This window comes from Callospermophilus lateralis, chromosome 3, assembly GCF_048772815.1.
Source record: "Callospermophilus lateralis isolate mCalLat2 chromosome 3, mCalLat2.hap1, whole genome shotgun sequence".
NCBI lineage: Eukaryota > Metazoa > Chordata > Mammalia > Rodentia > Sciuridae > Callospermophilus > Callospermophilus lateralis.
In genome coordinates this window covers 181448102-181471632 of record NC_135307.1, presented here as the reverse complement: position 1 = coordinate 181471632, position 23531 = coordinate 181448102, and the positions used below count along the sequence as shown (strand labels likewise).

General features: G+C 35.9%; 1 protein-coding gene across 1 annotated transcript in view; it reads right to left on the bottom strand.

The window, feature by feature from the left end:
- The window catches only part of Top1 (DNA topoisomerase I), a 79555-nt gene that overhangs the window by 43994 nt on the left and 12030 nt on the right, over positions 1-23531 (bottom strand). Inside the window, exon 3 of the mRNA XM_076851853.1 lies at positions 6727-6829. Within this exon, the coding sequence (XP_076707968.1) occupies positions 6727-6829 (103 nt within the window). The remainder of the gene's footprint in view (positions 1-6726; positions 6830-23531) is intronic.

Below are 23531 nucleotides of genomic sequence, written 5' to 3'. Positions count from 1 at the left end.
AAGCTAGAAAGCTGGCTATGAGAAGCCATCTAGTCCACTATCATCAATATAAGTGCTTAGGAGATAGAAGAATAGCACCAAGTGCTAGAATATCAAATCATCTAAGAATACATCACCATAAAAAAACTCAAATAAGTATTGGCACTTACAAATGACAATAATTTGCAATAGATGTCAGCATATGACTTTATACTTTGGGGCTATTACTAAGTAAAATAAGGGTTATATGAGCATAAGCACAGAAATATGGTGACAGGTGATCTGAGAATAAGTAAGACAACTACTAAATGACTAACAGGTGGATAGATTATATAATGTGGATATGCCAGACAAAGGGGTCAATCAAATCTTGGTACTGACTTAGCATGGTACACAATTTAAAACTTATGAATGTTTATTTGTGAACTTTCTACTTTTGAACTTTAGTTAATGTAGGGAAAAGAAAACTACAGAAAGTGAAATTCTGGATGAGTACTATCATATATATGGAATTGTTAAAAGTTCAAGTAGAACAGATTTTTGGAAATTATTTAATCCTTTGGAGACTGGAGAGGACAAAAGGATGTGACTAAAGATACCAAAACCAAACATTTTCAGAACTTCTTTACCTAAGTTTCTGGTCTTTATTAATAAGAGTAAAAAGATTATCCAAGACAGATACCTTTTCCTGCATCCTATATCCCCATTTCTCAACTATTCCCAATGGCTTCTTGCTCCCTTCAGAATCAAGTTCCAACTTGTTTTAACAGTTTTTAATAGTTTTACCTCAAGCCACTTTTGTGGCCCTCATTTTCTACCATCTCATCCTGTGTAATAATCTAGGCATGCACCTAACTGGATTCCTCCCAAAACGAGGCACACTATATAATGCTTCCATGTTTTGTTTATGCTTTTGTTCTTGTGATGCTGGGGGCAGAATCCATGTCCTTGCACATGCCAGGCTACTACTAAGCTATACACCTAACCCCCATTTATGCTTTCATCACCATGTGGAAAACACCTCTTTCTAGCCATCTCCTTCCTTTGTCAAGATCTTAACCATCTTTCAATAGTTAGCTCAAATTAGGCTGTCTCTACCATAAAATCTTAGAAACAATGATTATAGTTCATTATAAGGCAGCTAAAAATAATTGAAAATATCATGTCTCTAAATGAGATGCCATCAATAATTAACTATTAGAGTCAACAACCAAAACGGACAGCTCAAGATATTCTATAAGTAATGTAATAAGAAATCATATTCATCACCATCATTATCCTAATTATTTATTTAGTTGTTATAGTTTCCAATGAGTTATCATATACACAGAAAAACCTCAAAGCTTGACAAACCTGTATTGTTACCAACACTTGATCAAAATGAAAAATGAGACACATAAGTTGAAGACCTTGGATTAGGACACATAGCTTATAAATGAAAAAAACCTGAACTTTTTGATTTCAGTTTTATATTACTCTGACTCTGATATCAATGGGAATGGTTCTCAAATTCCTAATTTTTAAACTACCCAACCTTTCCAACTATCCATTAACTGTTCTCTTCCTCCAGACAAGTTGATATAGAAATAAATGTATAGATAAAGGAAGGACTTCAGCAAAAAGAGAATTGGAAATGGTGGTACATGCCTATAATTCCTGCTATTCAGGAGGCTGAGGCAGAAGGATCCCAAGTTGAGGCCAGCCTAATCAAATTACCAACACCCTGTCTCAAAATAAAAAAATTAAAAAGGGCTCAATGATAAAGCTCTCCAGTACCAAAAAAGAAAAGAAATCCATCTTTCACATGTGATTGCTTTAAAAAAAAAAAAAACACCCTACAATCTGAGAATTGAATGCTTGATTCAAGCACATTTTCCTAAAGTCTTACATTTTCTCAGGTAGGATTTAGAACTGAAAGAAAAGCAGAAGCCAAATGCATTCCTACTCTCAGATGTTTCTCACACTGATATTATAGATTGGCACTGCCAATATGGCTGGAAAAGTACTTCCCTTGCTACTTCATAGCAGTAGTTTTCTGTCTTCCTTGGCTTTCCACAAATTTTGTCACTCCAGTCCATGTGCCAGATTTAAAACTGGCATGAAACGCAGAGTCACAAATTAGAAGGAGGAATCTCATTTCTCATATGATATTCTCTTATTTTCTAAAAATCAAGAACCTTGTCCAATTTGCTCTTAATAGTATTTTGTTAATGTGAGTTTCAAGGATTTGGGATCCAAATACAAAAATGTTGCCTAAGATGTAACATTTTAAAATCTAAGGTACCTATGTGTTTGTATTTGAACAGTTCGCTTACACAGGTGACTTTCATTAGGGAGGGAATTTTTTGTTTGCCTTTTTCTCGCCCTGCACCCCCCAAAGAAACAATGTAATGGGAACACAGGAGCCCTGAGCTCTCTCATTCTGTTGCCACATTGCTGAGTGACTTTGCACACATCCTCAGATTCCCATCCACCTGAAGAGACAAGATGAAATGACCTTTAATTTCTGTTCCCTTATTTTGTACCTTAAGTGAGGACAATAAAAAGAAAAACAAATGAATAAGATGAGATCTCCTGAAGGTTGGGTTGAGAGTCCCACAAGATAGAAGACTACTCTGCTGTTTGCAGACACTCCAAGTCTATATAATAAAGTAGCATGCCTCTTGGACTTGGCTCCTGAGTATAGTCTGATGACAAATGATTGGTATTAACATCTAGTACAGAAGGATAGGACATAAAGACACATTAGAAACACTTGTTTCCTCATGGTAACAGGTGATCATAGATAGGTAACAGCCACAAAATTAGCCAGGTTTGATCAGCAAAGATTCAGAATAGTAACATTTTGGACCAGGATATGCTAAATCTTAATTATTCTGGATTTCAGAAGAGATAGAATAATCCTTGAGGAAGAAACCTAAAACTATTTAAGAAAGATAAAAAAAAAATTACTTAAAAATGAACCCAGTGTACAGGATTTTACTGGAATACAACCAATACATTTGCTTTGTTGCCAAGAAATACAGTGTTAGAAGAATTTACTTATAACCCATCATCTGGTTAAACTGCCTTAAACTTAATCATACATGAATTAAAGATCCAGGACTAGATATAGTCACATATAAACAGAAACTCAGGCCAGTTTATACAATGTCTCTTGGCAAATGATTTATTATGTTCTTTACTATTTTGATTAGAAGTATTAAAAGGTACCCCCAGGAAAAAAAATTCCTCCATTTACCTATGCTGTAATCGATGTAAAATTATCTCCTCATATTTGCAGAGCAGTACATGAAGATTTTTTTTTCTTTTAATAGTTGTACATGGGCAGTATGCCTTTATTTATTTTTTTATGTGGTGCTGAGGATCAAACCTAGTGCCTCACACATGCTAGGCAAGTGCTCTGCCACTGAGTTACAGCCCCAGCCACAAAGACCTTTTATATTTACTGATTTCTATGGTTTCCCTTTGAATCAAAGATCAAATCCAGGGATGCATAATCACCAAGCTCAACTCCAGCAATTTTTAATTTAATTAGAGACAGGGTCTCACTGAATTGCTTAGGGCTTTGCTAAATTGCTGAGGCTGGCTTTGAACTTGCAATCTTCCTGCCTCAGCCTCCCAAGCTGCTGGGATTATAGTGTGTGTCACAGTGCCTGGCCATATCCGTTTAAAAAAAAAACAACCATGAGATTTTGGTAAAATAGGAGGGCCAAACTTTTGTCCCCCAAACCCTTTGTGCCACTTTTACCTTACCTTGCCTCCTACCACAATCATTACTGTTGGTAAAATAGCATGCACTAGAAGACTTAAAAAACTAATGTTTTAAGTATTAACCTCTTTTTTGTGCTGCTGGGGACTGAACCCAGGACCTTGCACATGCTAGGCGAGTGCTCTACCTCTAGGCCACATCCCTAGCCCAAACTCTTTCTTTTTAAAGAATTTTGGATAGATTTCTAGTAACCTTAAATCAACATTTCTTTGCATGATCTATAAAAAGTATGTCTTTTACCCTCTCAGATGAAGTCCTTTATGGTCAAAGATAATTTAAACTATTTGTTCTCATCTCACATCAACTAGCATAATGTAAACATGGCTGGTAGGGCAAAAATTGTTTGACATGTTTTGACAATTCTACTCCTAGATACATACCCCCAAAAATTTAAAGAAGGAACTCAAATAGATACTAAAGCACCAAAGTTCACAGTAGCATTATTCACAACATCCAAAAGGTAGAAACAACCAAACTATACATCAGAAGATGGATTTTTAAATGTTATATAGATGTACAATGGGATGTTATTCAGTAAAAAAAAATAAATAAATAAAATTCTGCTATGTTACACCACGAACAAACCTTGAAGATATTAATAAATATCATTATTTCATTTATATGAGGTACCTAGAAAAGGCAAATTCATAGAATCATAAAGTAGAATAAAAACTGGGATGGGATAGAGAGAACAAGTACTTACTCTCTAGTAGAATGATTAAGAGATTGGAATGATGAAAAAGTAAACAGAGATGGGTGGTGGTACTTAAGTATTTCTGTGAATGTATTTAATGCCACATAAGATGACAAAATTTTGTTAGTATATTTTACCACAAGCACAAAAAAATTGTTCAAAAAGAATGGGATGATCAAAGGGATCTAATAACTCCTATAAACAGGACTGAGACTAAGGAGATGGAAATTAGTATACTTATCAGTAATCCACTCACTGATTCAATAAATATACAGTAGTAAATGCCACCCATCTACAAGGTACCATTCTTAAGCAGTAAGGATGTAATATGAACACAGAATACACCCATTCTCGACATCTTTTTAATTTTTTTTTTTTTTGGTAGTTGTGTATTCACAGCATGCCTTTATTTTATTGGTTTATTTTTATGCAGTGCCAAGGATTGAACCCAGTGCCTCACATACTAGGCAAGTACTCTGCCACTGAGCTAAATCCTCAGCCCAACTCTCAGCATCTTTTGAGGCCAGTAGGACATATAGAAAAGAAAATAGACAATTATAACACCAACACAGCTTTGTAGTTACTATGAAATGGGTCAAGTTGTTTGATATTATTCAACTCTTCCATATTATTAATGATTTCCTATTTATACTAATGATTACTGAGAAAGGTTGTAAAATCTTTGACTGTGACTATGAATTTCTATTTCTTTTCACAGTTCTATTAGTTTTTGCTTTGAATATATTGTATATTTATATGTATTAGTAAACATTTATAATTTTAGTCTCTTGATTAATTGGTCCCTATTTATCATTATACAGTAAATTTCTTTATCCATGGCAATATTATTTGCTATCAAATGTATTTTGGTAGATATTAATATGAGCTGGACAATTATAAACTGGAGAGTAAAGATATATGTGAACTGAACAGATTTAATCTTTTTTTTTTTCTTTTTTGGTACTGAGGGTTGGACCCAGATTTTAACCACTGACCTGCAACCCCAACACTTTCTTTTTTGAGACAGAGTCTTGCTAAATTGCTGAGCCTAGCTTTGAACTTGTGATCCTCCTGCCTCACCCTCCCAAGCTGCTGGGATTATAGGCATGGGCCACCAAACCCAGCTGGAGTCAACTTTTGACATCAAATTAATAAAGTAAAGAAAATGGAAACTAGATGATTAAGTGGTAAGAAATGAGTGAGTGGTGGGGGTGACAGATGATTTGTTAATTTCTTCAAATGTCCCCACTAGAAAAAGTTATCTGGTTATTTTAATGATTCATAAAGAACTTCTTTTTCATTAAAAATAAAAGACAATGATCTTTAACTTGTCTACAGAGAATTGGACAAGCTAACAAAGCAATTCTAAGACTGCAGAATGAGACACTTGCTCCAATGAATGATGGATCTTTTTACATTCTGTCCTAACCAAGGTAATGTCACTAAGGGACTACCATATATATGACTTTCTCACCTACAACTGTTTTTAAGTCAAAATGAAAGACAAGTCTCATTCTCAATGACTGAATTTAACCACTTTCCTTCTACACCAAGAAATGGAAGAAAAACCTCTTTGGGGGGCTTGGATCCAGAAAGCTGCATCATTGAGTCTCATTCATATGAAAAGTCTGAACTGTGATAATCCAATGAAAGCCAGGAAAGTTCTCAAAGAAAATCTCACATGTTCGATCTTTTACAGGGACTCACAGACCATAGAAGCCCTCATTAAGAATTTATTTTTGTTTATTTTTGGTACTAGGGTTTGAACCCATTGAGCTACATCTCCAGCCCATTTTTTGTTTTGGGACAGTCTCACTAAATTGCTAAGGCCGGCTTTGAACTAGCAATCATCCTGCCTCGGTCTCCTGAGCTGCTGGGATTAGAGGCATAACACCACCAGGCCTGACTAGTTAAGAATTTTTCATGTGCATCCCTTGAAACTACAGAAAAGTGGGGCGGGGCACGGGAACAAGTCTCTAATCCAGTTACCTATTATCAAGGCAAGCTCTCTGCACACCTGATTGAAAGCCATTATGTGTTACAATGAGTCCACATCTTAAAAACTAGGTTTTTAATGAAGTATATATTGAAAATTCACCATATTTGCTTTATATATCTTCAACTGTTTGATCTAAACAATGGCACCCTAAGTGATGCCTGATTATCAAAGCTCTCCTCTTAGCAATTCTAGGATCAAATAAAAGTCTTTGCTATCCATGCTATTAACCTTCACTAAAGTTATAAAAATCCACTACTAACTGATGAGGGACTTAACCCTTACCTGTTGCTATGCTTGGATTTTTCCCGGTCCTTATCCTTGTCCTTCTTGTGCTCTTTATGACGGTGTTCTCGATCTTTGTGTTTATCTTTGTGTTTATGAGAATCTGCAACCACAAGAGATGAGTCAGTTAAGAAGAGTCATAAGCTATCTTCTGGTCACCTACCTTACAAGCTGGTCAAGAAACAGGATTCAAATGGCATGGTAGCCATAACAGCACATTCCACCAGAAGCAAAGATTTACAAGGAAGCCCAGACAGGGCACTTCAATACTGCCTATAAAAGCAAGACCTATGGGGGATGAGAGAAGAAGAGCTATTCTACTTTGAAAAAAACAGTAGTTTGGCACTCCTCTTATAAATCCAAGCCTAAATGATAAATGACAAAATAATAGATTGTGAACAATGATTCTAACCCCCATAAATTTTCCTTGTACCTCCCACTTCCCAGTCAGTCTCCGTCTATCAGCTCAAAATAAGCACTATTCTGATAGCACTATGGATTAGATTTGTCTACATTTCTACAGTTTCATGAGAAAGAAATCATACAGGATTTAAATTGTGCCTAATTTTTTTCATTCAGCATGGTTTTGATATTTATCTGTGTTGCTGGATGAATCTAGTTGTTTTTTTCTTTCTTTGCTTCTCTTGTGTGTGTGTGGGGGGCATGAGCATGGCTAGGAATGACACCCAGGGCCTCACAACAAGACAAGTATTTTACCGCTAAACTACCTCCTTGATTCCATTTTATTGCAGAATACTAGTACACCATATGGATATACTGTGAATTATCCATTTACCTGTTGGTGGACATTTATTTACTGGTTCTTGTGAATAAATCTGCTAAATTCATAAACTCATGGTAGTTTTCCTATAAACATATATTCATTTATCTTGGTATATGCATTTAAGAGTGAAATCGCTGGGTCATATAGTTCATGTTTAACTTTATAGAAAATTGCCAAACTGTTCAAAAGTGCTTGTTTCATTCATTATACATCCCCACCAACAGTTCACTGAAGTTCTAACTGCTATAAATTCTTACGAACATCTGTTATTATCTTTAATTTTATTCCACTAGGTACTAGTGGACTTCTCTAAATTACTTTTATAATAAAAAATAAGCTTTTAAACATTTATTTACTTATATTGGTGAATTGTAATTATACATAATAGTGGGACTCATTATGCCATATTCATACATACATGTAATGTGATCCATCTTACTCCAAGTACCTTTTCCCTCCCCTCTTCACTCTCCTTGATCTACTTCTACTCTACTGATCTATTATTTTAATTAATGTTATAATTTTATACTTACACACAATTCATTGTGGTATATTCATACATGGATGTAGCATGATTTGGTAAATTTTATTCCCCAGTACTTCCCCATGCTCTTCTCTCCTCCCTCCTTCTCAATCCCCTTTCGCTAACCATCTTCCTTCTTAATATAACCTTGAAGAATAATAATCTTTAAAATTTTATTTTGACAGGTACTAATGAACATATAAAAAAAGTAGCATAAGTCACTAAAAATATTGAAAGAAAAGGAAACTAAGGGAAAGGCAAATTGAGAGTAATTCCAAGTAGGTTTCAGATAACCAGGATACCAAAAACAACATCATCATCATCATCACTGGGGATTGGGGGAGGGGCTGTTTCCAAGTTACATCTCCAGTCCTTTCTATTTGTTATTTTGAGACAAGGTCTCCCTTAAGCTGGTGAGGCTGGCCTTGAACTTGCAATCCTCCTGTCTCAGTTTCCCAGATTGCTGGGATTACAGGCATGTGCAACCATACAAAATAACATTATCTTTTTTAAATGAATAAAACTTCAAATTTTATTTTAAAACCAGGTCTTCCAATTCTTTTAAAGCAACTATTATCTAAAAATGTAAAAATAAAATGTTGATAAACAAGATTCAAGTTAAAGATCTGAACCCCAATCCCAATTTAAAAAGATATTACACATCTATCTACCATATGCTCAATTTGTGCTAAGTGTGCTGTGACAGACACCAAAAAATGTCAATTTCTCAAAACTTCTCAATGTCTATTGTATTATATTTTTAAATTTGTTTTTGATGCCAAGGATTGAACCCAGAGGCGCTTAACCACTGGGCCACATCCCCAGCCCTTTTTTATATTTTATTTAGGGTCTTGCTGAGTTCTAAGTATCTTGCTAAGTTGCTGAGGTTGGCTTTGAATTTGTAATCCTCTTGCCTCAGCCTCCCATGTCACTGGGATCATAGGCATATGCCACCACACCAGGCAGCTACTGTATTATAAATTTACTCAATATAGTTTCACATGGGCAGGACAGATTTCTGAGAAATGATAGAGAAGCAGAATTGGGTAAGTACATAAGTAGAATTGACTACAAATAGTATGATGCATTCTGAACATCAAAAGACAAAAAGTGAAAAAGTAAAGCCAGTAAGGGCATACTGAATTATACCACTCATGGTAAAAATATTTGTCTGCAGAGAACAAACTAGTGGCCTTGACAATAAAGGAACCTCATTATACTACTCTCTGTATTTATGTGCTTGTATGTATCCTTGAACCTTTTTCATAATAAATAGTTCACATGATCTCTGCATTACTTCCCTTCCAAAACTAGTCTAGTTCCAATAGAGGATTTGTGTTAAAGAATGGTAAGAGATAAACTTTAATAGATAAAATTAACCCAGAGTCAGGATGTTCTACTCTAAGAAAGATAGGGAGCCACTACAGCAGAAATGAAACAAAAATAAAAACCATACTCGAGGAATATTGGTTGAAGGCCAATATACATAGAAGGGTAAATCAAACAACCAGCTAGAAGTTTTTAAAGCAGCCTGGAGAATAACGATAGCAAAAGAACTAAAAAGGGAGGAAAAAATATACCAGAGTGTTGAGAAAAATAGAAATAGAACCCAGTTCCAGGAAGTCACTGCTCTGTGTAATGAATTGCAGGAGAAGAGTCAAAGAAGACTTAAAAGTCTTAGGGTACCAGTGAATGGGAGAACAGAAGCCTGGCAAAAACAAAACAAAACAAAACAAAACACCCAGGAAACCTGCGTAGAATAAAGATGAGGAAAGGAAAAAGAATGGAGAAATGAGATGCCTAATTCAAGCCCTCTTGTATTTAAGGTAACAATGGGACACCTAACTGAAGAATGCTCAGAGAAGTCAATAAATGAAAAAACCTATAAGGGCACAGTGATCTCTCTATACAACTCAGGGTAAAAATATTTGTCTGTATAGATCATACTAGTGGCCTTAAATATAAAAGTACATATCCTTGAAATTAGTATCTAAGTATAACTGTTAAAAATGTTTTGTAGAAAGGATGCCATCACTTCAAGTATCTGTTAAATCCAAAAGGAACTGTGTTGAACCTAAGATGAGAAATGAAAGAAGTAAACCAGTACATATTAAATCACCAGAAAACCTCATTCATTGTGAAATGAGGTCACCTAATGGCTCTTGATAATAACTCTATCAATTCTTAGTATTTGAAAACTGCAAATGAAGATACAGGAGTAATACTCCTGAAATAAAGCAATCCTAAAAAAAAAAGAAAAAAAAAACTTGTTACAATTAACTTCTTTCACTATAACTTAACTGGAGTTAAGTTTTAAGGACAGATAAGTAAATAAAGAGAGAAAAGGAATCCATAGTTTTTGTTGTTGTTATCTAGTGTTTGTGCTGTGGTCAAAAAAGGCTTTTAAGTAAAGAAACTTCAAAGGACTAAAGGAAAGTGTCTCCCTCTTTTCTAATTCTAAGACTAGTTGCTGGTTAACATTACATAAGGACTTGATGGTTAATGTGCAAAAGAAAAGAAATCCTTTTACAACTGGATCCAGGATTATACTGAAGGTTAATCAATTTACAACCATCAAATATATTCTTTAAGTCCAAAATACCCTACTAAAGACTTAATCAGACAAGGACTCTGCCCTCAAGGAGTTTACGATCCAATAAGGTAATTAAGGTATAAACACAGTCACTGCCCAGGGCACACAAGAGAAAAGGGCACAATACAACAGGTGCCAGCACTGATCTTAGGATGTCTCAATTTTCTTACTACAAAATGTAAATATCCCTATTTCACAAATAACCACTAAATGTGTGTTCTGCACAAGGAAATTAGTAGTACATATCACTCCAAACTTGCACCACTCTGTGTGAAGCCCATATTATCAAATCTAAGACACATTTTTTGCCCCACTAACATCTCTGAAAATATGGTACACCTAGTTGGCATAACACCTATGGAGGGGGAATTTCGCAGTATCTAATAAAACTCACACGCTCTCTCCCTTTTGACCCATCTGGGAATTTAGCCTGAAAATATGTACTTATGAGGAAAGAGTGGATGATGACAAACAGTAAGCACTTCAGAAGAATAAGTGGTAGGGAAGGAAAGGAGTCAGAAAACAGAATGACAGAATAAGGAAATAGCAAATGGGTTAAGGAAAAATGTTTTTAGGAAAGAGAAAATATTCTGAAGAATTCTAACACAATTTCTCTATTCCATCTAACTGTACTAACGATATTGTTTAAATGTTTTCAATAAATATTTTTACAATGAAAAGGTAAGAAAATTTATACTAGTTTCTATATATATGAAAAGAATCCTCTTAAAAATTTTAGATTTGCTGAAATAAGCCAAAATTCCTTTTCTGCCCACAAAATCTCAAAATGATTGACATTAAAGTAACTTTTTATTTCATCATGATATTCCTAGAAACTATGCAAAATTTTTGTAAAAGTAACAAATATCTCTTTCCAAATGTCTACATGTAAAGTCTGGAATTGCTATTACCTCTTATATAATAACAAAAAAATTTTTTTTAAATACTTAGCTAGTTTTTTTTTTTTTTTTTTTTTAAAGAAGTTCAGTAAGGCAGTAGGATCACTTAATTTATGGGCATTTTGTAGTAAAGAAAGTCGTAAGAGTAAAACATTGAACTAAGTTAACTACTTCCTTTACTTCCAAGTAAAGGATAACATAATGAAGTGAACCAGACCAAAGAACAAGATGAAATAATGTACCTGGATCAGGGAATAGGAAAGACAGTAGAATGAATCGGACATAGAGAAACCAGACACATAAAAAAATTTTATGAAAAAAGAAGACAATTCCAAAAAACACTTTGTTAGTTAAACATGTTCAAGAATGATGATATAAGCCAGGTGGCATCACTTGAGCCTCAGGAGCTTAAGGCCAGCCTGGGTAACCTAGTTAGACTCCTGGAGAAGGGAGTGGGAATGGGAAGGGGGCAGGAGAAGATCTGGGTTCAAACCCTAATATGATTAGACACATCACAGAACAACACAGAATGGAAGAAACCCAAAAGAAAAGGAAGCAGACTGGTTCAATAATGGAAACATCTGATTCAAATTCTCATTCTGTCACTTAGTATGTGACCTTGGTTAAAGCCACTATCAGATCTATAAGGTGGCAGCATAGATCAAGTGTTGAAAGCTTTAAATCTCTGTCAACAGAGATTGATATCTATAACCTTGGTAAATTCACCTTTCTTGCAAGTGAAGAAACTAGGGCTCAGAAAATTTAAATGATCTTAAAATTTTTTATTTTGCAAATCAATTAATCTCTATAGTTTTACATAATTCTAGATTAATCCCCAAGAAATCACAAACATTAACAAATGACAGTGAGACAATCATTATTTAACCTTCTTCAAGATTAATTTGCATATAATTGAATTGAACTTAGTCCATACAACCTAGGAATTCAAGTTCAATATGTGCATTTGAAGCAGTAACCATTTTCCATTCTCCGGGTTGGCTCTGCTAGCTTGCCTCCCAAAGCAACATTGGATAAAAGACTGTTTTCTTTCATATACTCAGATCCAGGAAAGAAAAGCACTTATGAAGAAAGAAGTAAAACTTTGGCATACTCTTAAAAATCCTATAAGGCCCAACGACCTTGAAGGGATGCACCAAAAACAGTTAACACCCCCCCCCCACAGAAGTACATTTGCATTACTTTAGTTGTAGTCAGCAGGTGGCTAATAGTGTAGCCAATTCTATTCCATCCAGGGTCTCTAAATTCTCTTATCAATCAAAATCCAATTCAAGGATGACCATTTACACGCTCTTAAAAGAGAAAGGGGACTGAAATAAAGTAAACCAAAATCCACGCAAGTATGACTTTGGCAAAATGAGCCTATTACATATAGCTATAATGTTCTAATTTAAAAACTTATATATATTAAAAAAAAGAGCCAGGTGAGGTGGTGCATGCCTGTAATCCCAGCAGCTGGGGAGGCTGAGGCAGAAAGATCAAAGTTCAAAGTCAGCCTCAGCAACTTAGTAAGGTCCTAAGCAAGTAGCAAGTCTCTGTCTCTAAATAAAATATAAAAAAGGAGTGGGGATGTGGCTCAGTGGTTAAGTGCCCCTAGGTTCAATGCCCAGTACAAAAAAAAAAAAAAAAAAGGGAAAAGTCTGGCTGGGGGTTGTAGTTTGATGGTAGAGCACTACTCATGCATGAGGCCCTGGGATAGATGGAAAGAAGGAGGTCATAGGTAGATGGAAAAAAGGAAGGAACAGGGAAGGAAGGGGAGGGGAGGAGAGGGAAGAAAGGAGAGGGGGGAGAGGGAGGAAGAAAATGTCAGGGGGAGAGAGAAAAGAGCAAGCATGATCTTAAAGCTTTTCCTGAGAACAGATAAAGGCAGTCCTTTGCTTCCTTAAAAACAAAGGCAGACAAAGAAGGGGACTCTGCCATGTTTTAAGCCACACAGCCCTTTACGTGGACTTTCAATGGTAGGTTGAGACCTTACTAAACCTGCCTTCCCTAAGAAGGCACATACAATACAACTTTTGTCAAAGATAATCTCTGCTCCTGTCTGTCATACAAATATAAAACTAGTTGATTAAGTAAGGAACCATTTGAATGAACACACTGAGTGCAACAATTAAGTTTTTAAAGAAGATATTATCTTCTCATTATTAAAACTCTTCTACTGAGATAAACCCATACATCTTGTTCTTCCTAAAGATGGATACCACATCCCCCTAAACAAAATCAACATTTCTACTTAACACTCTATACCCAGTATATTCAAATACTTTTAAAGAAGACTGTTTATGTTTACGATAGATAACAAGCTGGTCTCAGGTGATAATGACTGGCATCTGGGTATATGGTCAGTATGGGAGTAGGGGGTGGGGTGAATCTCTTATTTGAATGCTTATAAAAAAGTGAAAGTGTGAAAAATTCTACCATTCCAACATTGGTGAAGATCCAATATTGGTTCATTTTAATCTAGGAAACCCAAAATGTGAATATCTTAATTTTTCTTAACTTCAACTGAGTCCACAGAAGAGTTCTTTCTTATCATTATGATACAGCAATTCTTAATAAAAACATTTCCAAAATTTCAAGGCATAGTTAAAAGTCTTTCAAAGTAAGGAAGACAGAGGCTGTTTAAAATAGAAATTTTCTTTGGCTAAAAGCTCAGAGAACTCTAGAATTTAAAAGGAAAGAAAAATGTTAGAAAGATTCAAATCTAAAGAAAATCCTTAAAATCTCAAGAATAAGGAAAGATTCCAGCAACATTTTCAATTTCTAAAGCCAAATTATTATTTGTCTTCCTCAAATATGGCCCATATACAAACAAGAGCTTTTGTCCTGAACAGACTTATTAAATACTGAAATTAATGGGGTTCCCCATTAGGGACATGGTATTCTCAAAACAAAAATCCTTTCCAGCTGAAAAGATGGTAGACCAAGGTATAAATAACTCTCCTTGAGAAGAAGCTGGGCTTCACAATATACATTCATTCAAATGTTTACTAAGTGCCAATTCTATGTCAGGCATTGTTCTAGGTATGGAGATAGACCTGGTTTTAAAACCGAGTCCCTGTCCTCATGAAGTTTTATAATAAGCATAATATCCACTCTTTCCAACAGTAGCAGCTATTGAATGAATAACTTTGAAAAGAGAGAGATAAACAGGCTCCATAACTGCCTAAGTTTACCTGGACTTGCCCCTATGAAGTTTCAGAATCAGATTTTAATGGTGTAGCTGAAAAAAGATCTTCATGGTTAAGTTAAGGAGCCAAGTCCAAAAGAAAAACAAAGAAAAAAAAAAAAAAACTTGAAAGTTGCCAATTAATTTGCAAAGTGTTAAAGTCTTTCTCCTCAATATCCAATACTTGGGAATAACTCTTCATCAGAAATTTACAAGTACTATGGATTAAAAAACTCAAGAGTAAATGAGGGGTGGGGAAAGCTGGGGCTGTGGCTCAGTGGCAAAGCACTTACCTAGCATGTGGGAGGCACTGGGTTCGATCCTTAACACCACATAAAAATTAACAAAATAAAGGCATTCTGTCCATCTACGACTACCAAAAAAAAAAAAAAAAAGATACATCCGGTATTTTTAATTTCTTTAGCTCTGAAATACAACTTCACATTTTTAAAACCTGTCACTATAATTTCCAAAGTACCTACATGGTCAGAAGAAAAGCCATAAACTGAGTTTAAAAACAACAAGAATCTACTTGGGCTTTAAACATAAACAACTGTGTCACATATTATCATAAGGGCCTTGCCATGGAAAAGATACACATCAAACAATCTACTGGGCTACAGTAAGCCTCAAATTCAAACAAAACAAAAAAGGTTAAATGGACAGATGTTTTCTTTTCCAGATCACTTCCACATTTAAATTTGATCCCCTTTTATGTTTTTATAAACATTTCAATTACCTTAATCTATTTCATCATAAGTTTTTCCTATGTACTCATTTTAACTTATTTTACAACCTTTTCTCTCATCCTACTCCTTCCATTATGCCCCTTAAGTTCAAGTTCATCTTTCTTTCTTTCTCTGACTTTCATCTCCAGGGATCAATCAATTGTATTTAAAAAAAAAAAAAAAAAAAAGAATTCAGATTTAACTTATGGAATCAACAACCTGTCTTTTAATACAATCTAGATACAGAAGAGACTGTTCACTATTATATTATTATGACAACAACCTTGACAGATTTATATATTTTTAGTTGTTTTGATGGACATTTTTATTTTTTGTTATTTATTTGTATGGGTGCTGAAAATAGAACCCAGTGCCTCAACAGGTACTAGGCAAGCACTTTACCACTGACATGTCCCATGACAGATTTTTAAAGTTAATTTTACCTTTTTTTTTTTTTTTTTGGTACTGGGGACTGAGCCAGGAGTGCTTAACAACTGTAGAACATCTCCACACTTTTTAAATTTTTTATTTAGAGACAGGGTCTCATTAAATTGCTTAGGGCCTAAACTGCTTAGGTTGACTTTGTTCTGCTGCAGGCTTCTGAGGCACTGGGATTACAGGCCAGGCTAATTCTACTTTTTAACAGTAGGAAGACATTTTTAGAGCAACTCAGTGCTTTCATACAACATCCTGATGGGTCTTAGGCAACATTTGCTGGCTTTGGGTCTCAGTTTTCTAATCTGTAAAAATGACCTTTATTGATCCCTTAAACTTACAATCACAAAAGTAAATATATAAATGCTTAAGAGCATTCTCTTTTTATGAGGCCCTGGAACTTGGACTTAACCCCAGACTTATGTATTTTGACACAAATTCTCCAAATGACTATAATCCAGATTGACCAAAATCATATTTGAAAATTCTGCCTTAGTACTTTTGTTCCCCAAGTCTTCTGAGAACTAAGTAATACCAAATACCAGCTACCTGCAAAAGTGGACACGCCGCTCTTTTTATTTTCAGTTTTAACTTCAACTGAGTCCAATGTTCCTTTAAAAGACAAGCACAAGATGCTGAGTCAGCCCCTGGGTCCCTGCCCGCCCCCACTTTTCTTCCTTTCTTAGGACTCCAATGTGAGAGTAAGAAGGAAAAGCCATCTAAAAGATGAAACAGCTACCCCAACTTGGATAAGGAGAGGGCTTTTTAAAATGTAAATTTATTGTTGTTGTTTGGACATTAGTATACAGAGCCAACCTTAGAGAAAGACAGTTAATTGAGTCATGCTAGTGGAACTCTGTTGAGAAAATGCAATGTCTAGAAAAAACATGAATTAAAACTTAATGAAGCTACAAACTCACAGTTAATTCTTTAAACTTGGCTTATAGAGACCAACTAACATGACAAAAGTCCTGTGAGCTTCATGTGATACACATAAGCACAGCCAACACAAGTTTTTTTCTGTAAATGGCCAGGCAATAAATAGTGGAAGCCTTCTAGTCTATTCAACTTCTGTTGCAAGTACTCAACTCTGACACTGTAGCACAAAAGCAGCCACATGTTATATGTAAATAAATAAGCATGGCCATATTCCAGTAAAACTGTGTTCATGAACACTGAACTCTGAATTTCATATAGTTTTTGTCATTGAAATAATCCCTTTGTCTCCAACTATTAAAAAACGTAGGGATGGGGTTTTGGCTCAGCACTAGAGCACTTGCCTAGCACATGTGAGGCACTGGGTTCGATCCTCGGGATCACATATAAATAAATAAATAGATTATAGATCTACAACTAAAAAAATAAATAAATAAAGGGGGGTAGGTAAAAACAGTCTCAGTTTAGGGCCATACGAAAGCAGGTCTCAATTGCAGAACACTGCACTAATATTATCTAGAAATAACACCTGCCTCTAAAAGAAAGGAGCCTTTCAAGCTCAATGTGTAAAGAATACCATCCCCTCAACTCTATCTAACTCTCAAACTCTTGAACTTTCCCCTAAATGATATTCATATTAAGCATCTTTCCCATCTCTTTCCTTCAAACAGTCTGTGAACAGCCATTAATCAACTTGATTTGAAAGTGGTTAAAATCTACCCCATTCTGGCAAACAAGACAAAACAAGTCACATGAATGAAAACTAAGAAGGAAGGCCAAAGTTATGTATCCTACTAATACTGCTTCTTAAGCAGCAAGCTTATCTTCCTCAAAGTGGAAACACCATACTTGCTCACATAATGCTAATTCAGATGAAATTGCTTAGCAAATAAGATGACTTCAGAGGTCCTTATAAAATAACAGAATTTCTTATTAATCCTTATTTAACAAAAAGATCCTTTTTCTTCAATACTCAGCTAAGTAGGTTTTACTGATTTCTGGAATGACTGGCTCCAAGCAGAAGCTGAACTGCTAAAATCAACTATCCAGGGGTCACTGCTGCACAGGAAGGCAAGCTAAGAATTACACTTTAAAATGCAGCAGAGCTCTTAGTCAAGGGTCCACCAGAAATCAGAGCCCTAAGACTAATGGGTAATTCCATTAAAGTCCAGAATTCCTAGGTGTCACTTAGGCTCCCCATTACCTTGTTCTGTCTCACATTTAAGAACTCAGGCTGCAGCATCAGACAGGCCTAAACTGCTCTATAGTTTAGTTATCAACTACATAAGTCTTGAGCCAGTTAGTTACTTACTCTCTGCGCCTAAACTTCCCAAGTGTAGACAGAAGTTTTAACTAAGAATCAAGATGGAAATACCTAATACTCCAGACATTGCCCAAGACACAGTAAATGTCCAAATATGAGCCATTTCACCCCTCATCATTTTGATCTTTTACTCCCCCAAAAAAACTGAGCATAATTTGAGGAAACTGCAGAAAAAGTGGATCTCCTCCCAGTCTTAAAGCAATTTACTCAAGTTGCTATTAAAGACCTTGTCATGTACATTCTATATGTCCTCAGAACATATGTTCTCAGAATGGTCAACATGACTATACTATTTTGTTCCATCAGACTAACATATGTCTAGCTGTGAGCCAGATTACTTATTTATGAACATGCAAGTGCAAAGTGACTCCACCTGGGATGCAGAAGCAGAGATTCTGATCTGCTTTTACTATAAGGTGAACTCATTTTGGGGGAATTAGTCTCTTGGGTGTTGCTTGATAATCTCTACCATCTTTCATCATCTACACTTACAGTAGTAGAAATTTACTTATTACTAATTACAATTTAAGAAATCCAAGTTAACTTGTTATGGTTAGAAGCTATTTCTAATGAGGATGTGGGCTAATCCCATTCGTTTTAAAGAATACTGATCCATAAATGTAAGTCAACTTGTTTTTTCAACTAAACATAATAATTCTGACATAAAATGAACTCATTCTGTCCAAAGGATCATAAATGTTCACCTTTGTTTAGCACTAAAAAAGGCCAAATAAAATGGAGAACTGCTTGAATTTCCAACTGTTTGGGTAAACACAACTCCACTTACTAGTAAGTTCTCTTAACATGTCACCCAGGATAAGATAATGTACAGCCATATTTCTTGGGCTCAAAAGCCCCATAGCTAACAGCTACCAAACCAGATAGCACAGATACAGAATATTTCCATCATGATGGAAAATTCTATTGGACACTGCTAATCTATAGATACCTGAATCAGGAGAACATTGTTCCTTTACTAGTAAGGAGCTGGAGGCACTTCTTATGACTTCTACATAGTGACAATAAGGTCAACATGGAGAATTCCTTTGTGCTAACTCCCTGCTTAGCACTCTTCTGCTCCACCTGCTGAGGCCTTTTCCCTACATGGCACTGCACTATGCTGTACAGTCCATTAAGGTCAGCCAAAAGTTTGGCTAAGATGGCCACCTCAAAAGTAGGTTGCTTCTGCAGGGCCCCTGGGCAATCAAAGCCTCAATGAGCATCTTCACAACACTTGGACTGAAGTCTTAGTCTACTTCAGGAGAAGGCAAACAAATTCCATTTTTATTAATTCATCTTTATCCTCTAAATACAAGACTTAAAGCTGGAATTTTTCACTCTTGCTCCTAAATACTTCTCTATAGAAAGTCACCTTTTCACAAGGACATCCCTCTACTGATAATGTTTTTCTCCTTTCTTAGGAGATAGAACTTATAAGGGAGAAAGGACTTGTTTAACCTGAAAATGTAACTTCTCAAACCAGCTCAATTAGGGCAGGCCCATTCCTGCAGGTTTGTCCTTCTTTGCTTCTATTAAGTGAGTCCTTAATTCTTGAGAAATAAGAGTGACTACAAACTTCCTCTCTATGCTACACAGGAACCCACAGCCCAGCCTAAACTGCTTTTGTTTCCAATGGTCACAGGCTTCAAAATGCTCACAAGTCTGTACCATGTCTGGCTATAAAGGTTTCCAGAATGTTGATACATTGCTTCAAGTATCCTATTACTAATTCAACCAAAGGGCCTTCTTTGTCTAGAGTGCTACTATTGACTGTGCTCAAATGCTCAGACCCATTGTCTGGGTCACTAGCTGTACAAAGAGTAAGCCTGAACACACCTCCCCTACCAATTAACATTTTCTTTAGGAATACAAGAAGTCTTTCTAGCATTAATCATGTAACTGGCTCCTTAAAGATTTTTATGCTCCAGAGAACCTTCCCCAGTTATGAATTACTTCAACATTGTAAACATATAAAGAAGCCTAAGAACTGCATAAGTAATAAGGCCTGTCCATTTGGTCTTGTTTAAAAAAAAAAAAAAACAACACTGCTTAAGAGGTTGAATTACTGTCACACATGGTGGTACAAGCCTATAATCCCAACAACTTGGAGGCTGAGGCAGGAGGATCACAAGTTTGAGGCTGGCCTCAGCAATTTAGCAAGGCCCCACCTCAAAATAAAAAATAAAAAAGGGCTGGGGATGTGGTTCTGTGGTTAAGCACCCCTGGATTCAAATTCCCTGTATTGGGGGAAAGGGGAAATTCTGAATTACCACAAAACTAACTTAAGGCTTCATATAAATGTCAGGAGTATAGAGTTTGACCAGAAGCTTATTGTGGTCAGTCAATTTATCTCACTCTTGTCAACTAGTTGACTGGGATTATAGTAGTACCAGGTATCACTAAGTGCCCTTTAATATGATTGAGGTTGAAAGTTTTACAGATGACTTGCTCAAAGCCACCTAGCTACAAAAGAGTTGACCATAGTTTATCTAACTCCAAAGTCTATATTTCATTGGTGAGAACAAGGACTTTGTCAACTGCCTTTAATTTTTCCTAAAACTATAAGGCTCAGTAAGGGAAGATACACTTCAAAGCTTGCTCTACTACTTTGGTTTTATAAATAGTGTGCCTCAGATCAGCTGGTGGACTCCTTAAAAACCAGATAGCGGAGTACCTTCACGCTCAAAGTTTGAAAGCCAGTAAATCTGGCTGAGGCTCAAGAATTTGAAAATTTCTAGAAAGTTTTCAAATAATGCTGATGCTGATCAGGAAATCACAATCTTGAGAATCACTGCTCTATTCAGATCTTCCCATTTCAATCAACTCCATCAGTAGCTAAAGTTCCAACTAATTTAATCTAAAGGTAGTGACCTCCTTAGATTGGATCTTCAATAGTCCACTCAATTATGCTGATATCTTCTAAATCCCTACCTTAATCACCCTAGAAATACTGGTATAAAAACAATTTCTAACTTTGAGTTAGACCTTAACAATACCATCCAAAAAAGTAACAAATGAGGCAAGAAAAAATAACTGCAAAAGCAATTTATCAACTCTACTTAGGTAAATTCTCACTGAAAAGTAAAAATTTTATATTCAGAGTGGAGTAGGAGTAAAAATCAAACATTTAACAGCAAAGGAAACAATTGGGAATGTGAAACAAGAACTTGCAGAATGGAAGAAAATCTTTGCTTAGCTATTCTTCTAATAGGATTAATATCTAAAATATACAAAAAAACCTCACTTTACATCAAAAGATCAAATACCCAATTAATAAACTGGGCAACGAATTAAACAGATATTTCTCAAAAGAAGAAATACAAAGGACCAACAAACATATGAAATAATGCTCAACATCACTAGCAATTAGGGAAATGCAAATCAAAACTACACTGAGGGGGCTGGGGTTGTGGCTCAGTGGCAGAACACTTGCCTCGCACATGTGAGGCACTGGGTTCACTCCTTAGCACCACATAAAAATAAATAATAAACAAAATAAAAAATAAAAAAAACTACACTGAGATTTCATCAGTGAGATGGCAATAATTAAGAATACAAAGAGGGCTGGGGATATGGCTCAAGCGGTAGTGCACTCGCCTGGCATGTGTGCGGCCCGGGTTCGATCCTCAGCACCACATACAAACAAAGATGTTGTGTCCACCGAAAACTAAAATATTAAAATTAAAAAAAAAAAAAAAGAATACAAAGAAACAGCCGGGCACGGTGACACAAGCCTCTAATTCCAGGGCCTTGGAAGGATAAGGCAGGAGAATCATGAGTTCAAAACCAGCCTCAGCAACTTAATGAGGCCCTAAATAACTCAGCAAGACTCTGTCTCTAAAATATTAAAAAAGGGCTGGGGATGTGGCTCAGTGGTTAAGTGCCCCTGGGTTCAATTCCTGGTCCAAAAATGATGATGACGATGACAATAGATGCTAGAGGGGCTGGGATTGTGGCTCAGCAGTAGAGCGCTCGCCTAGCCCATGCGAGGCTCTGGGTTCGATCCTCAGCACCATATAAAAATAAATAAATAAAACTAAAGGTATTATGTCCAACTACAACTAAAAAATATTTTTAAAAAATGGTGGAGAGGGCTGGGGTTGTGGCTCAGCGGTAGAGCACTTGCCTCGCACGTGGGAGACCCTGGGTTCAATCCTCAGCATGACATAAAAATAAATAAATGAAATAAAGGTATTGTGTCTAACTACAACTAAAAAATAAGTATTAAAAAAATGCTAGAGAGGATGTGGAGAAAAAGGAAACTTTTACACTTTTGGTGGGACTGTAAATTAGTAAAACCACTATGTAAAATCAATATAGGGATTTCTCAAAGACCATATGACCCATCTATACTACGCCTCAGTATTTATCCTAAATAATTAAAGATATGCTACTACAGTGATACATGCATACCCATGTTTATACCAGCACAATTCACAATAGCTAAACTACGAAATCAGCCTAGGTATCCATCAACAGATGTATGGATAAAGAAAACATGATACATATACACAATGGAATTTCATTCATTCATCAGCAGGAAAAGGGATGAAACTAGAGACCCTTATGTTAAGCAAAATAAATTAAACTCAAAAGGTTGAGAGACACATATTTTCTCTCATAGGTAGAAGCTAGAGGGGGGAAAAAGGAAAAGAAAGGTGGGGGCAGGTCTTATGAAAATCAAAAGGAGATCAGTAGAGGAAAGGGGGGGGGGGAAGTTGGTAAGTGCTGGGTAGTGATATTGGCCAAATTACACTGTGTGACAGGTGACAACAAATCCCATTATACACAACTACAAAATACCAATTAAAAAAAAATAGGGGGGAAAAAAGAAAAAAAAGTGTCAAGCTTTTATAAGAATATATTGAAAAACAACATTCTGGTCCTTAAAAAAAAAAATTCTGTAAGCTTTACAGCTTAACCAATGTAGTGTCTAAATATATCAGCCAAATGAGTTCAGACAGAGTGATCAGTTTCTCCAAAGATGGTTTATGGGTCACTTGCATTAATCAGAATCATTCAGGATTACTGGAGATACATTTTAAGTGCAGATTTTCAGTACCCTCTACTGTACAATCAACTTCTAGGAGTAGTAATAGGAATTTCTAATTCTATCAAGCACTCTGAGGTGATTCTTATGCATATAAGCTTGAAAACAACAACAGCTTAGCTGGGGAATGGCGCACGCCTGTAATACGAGGGGCTTGGGAGGCTGAGGCAGGAGGATAGCTAGTTCAAAACCAGCCTCAGAAATTGTGAAGCACTAAGCAAATCAGTGAGATCCTGTCTCTAAATAAAATACAAAATAGGGCTGGGGATGTGGCTCGGTGGTGGAGTGCTCCTGAGTTCAATTCCCAGTTAAACAAAAAACAAAAAACAAAACAGCTTAAAGCTCT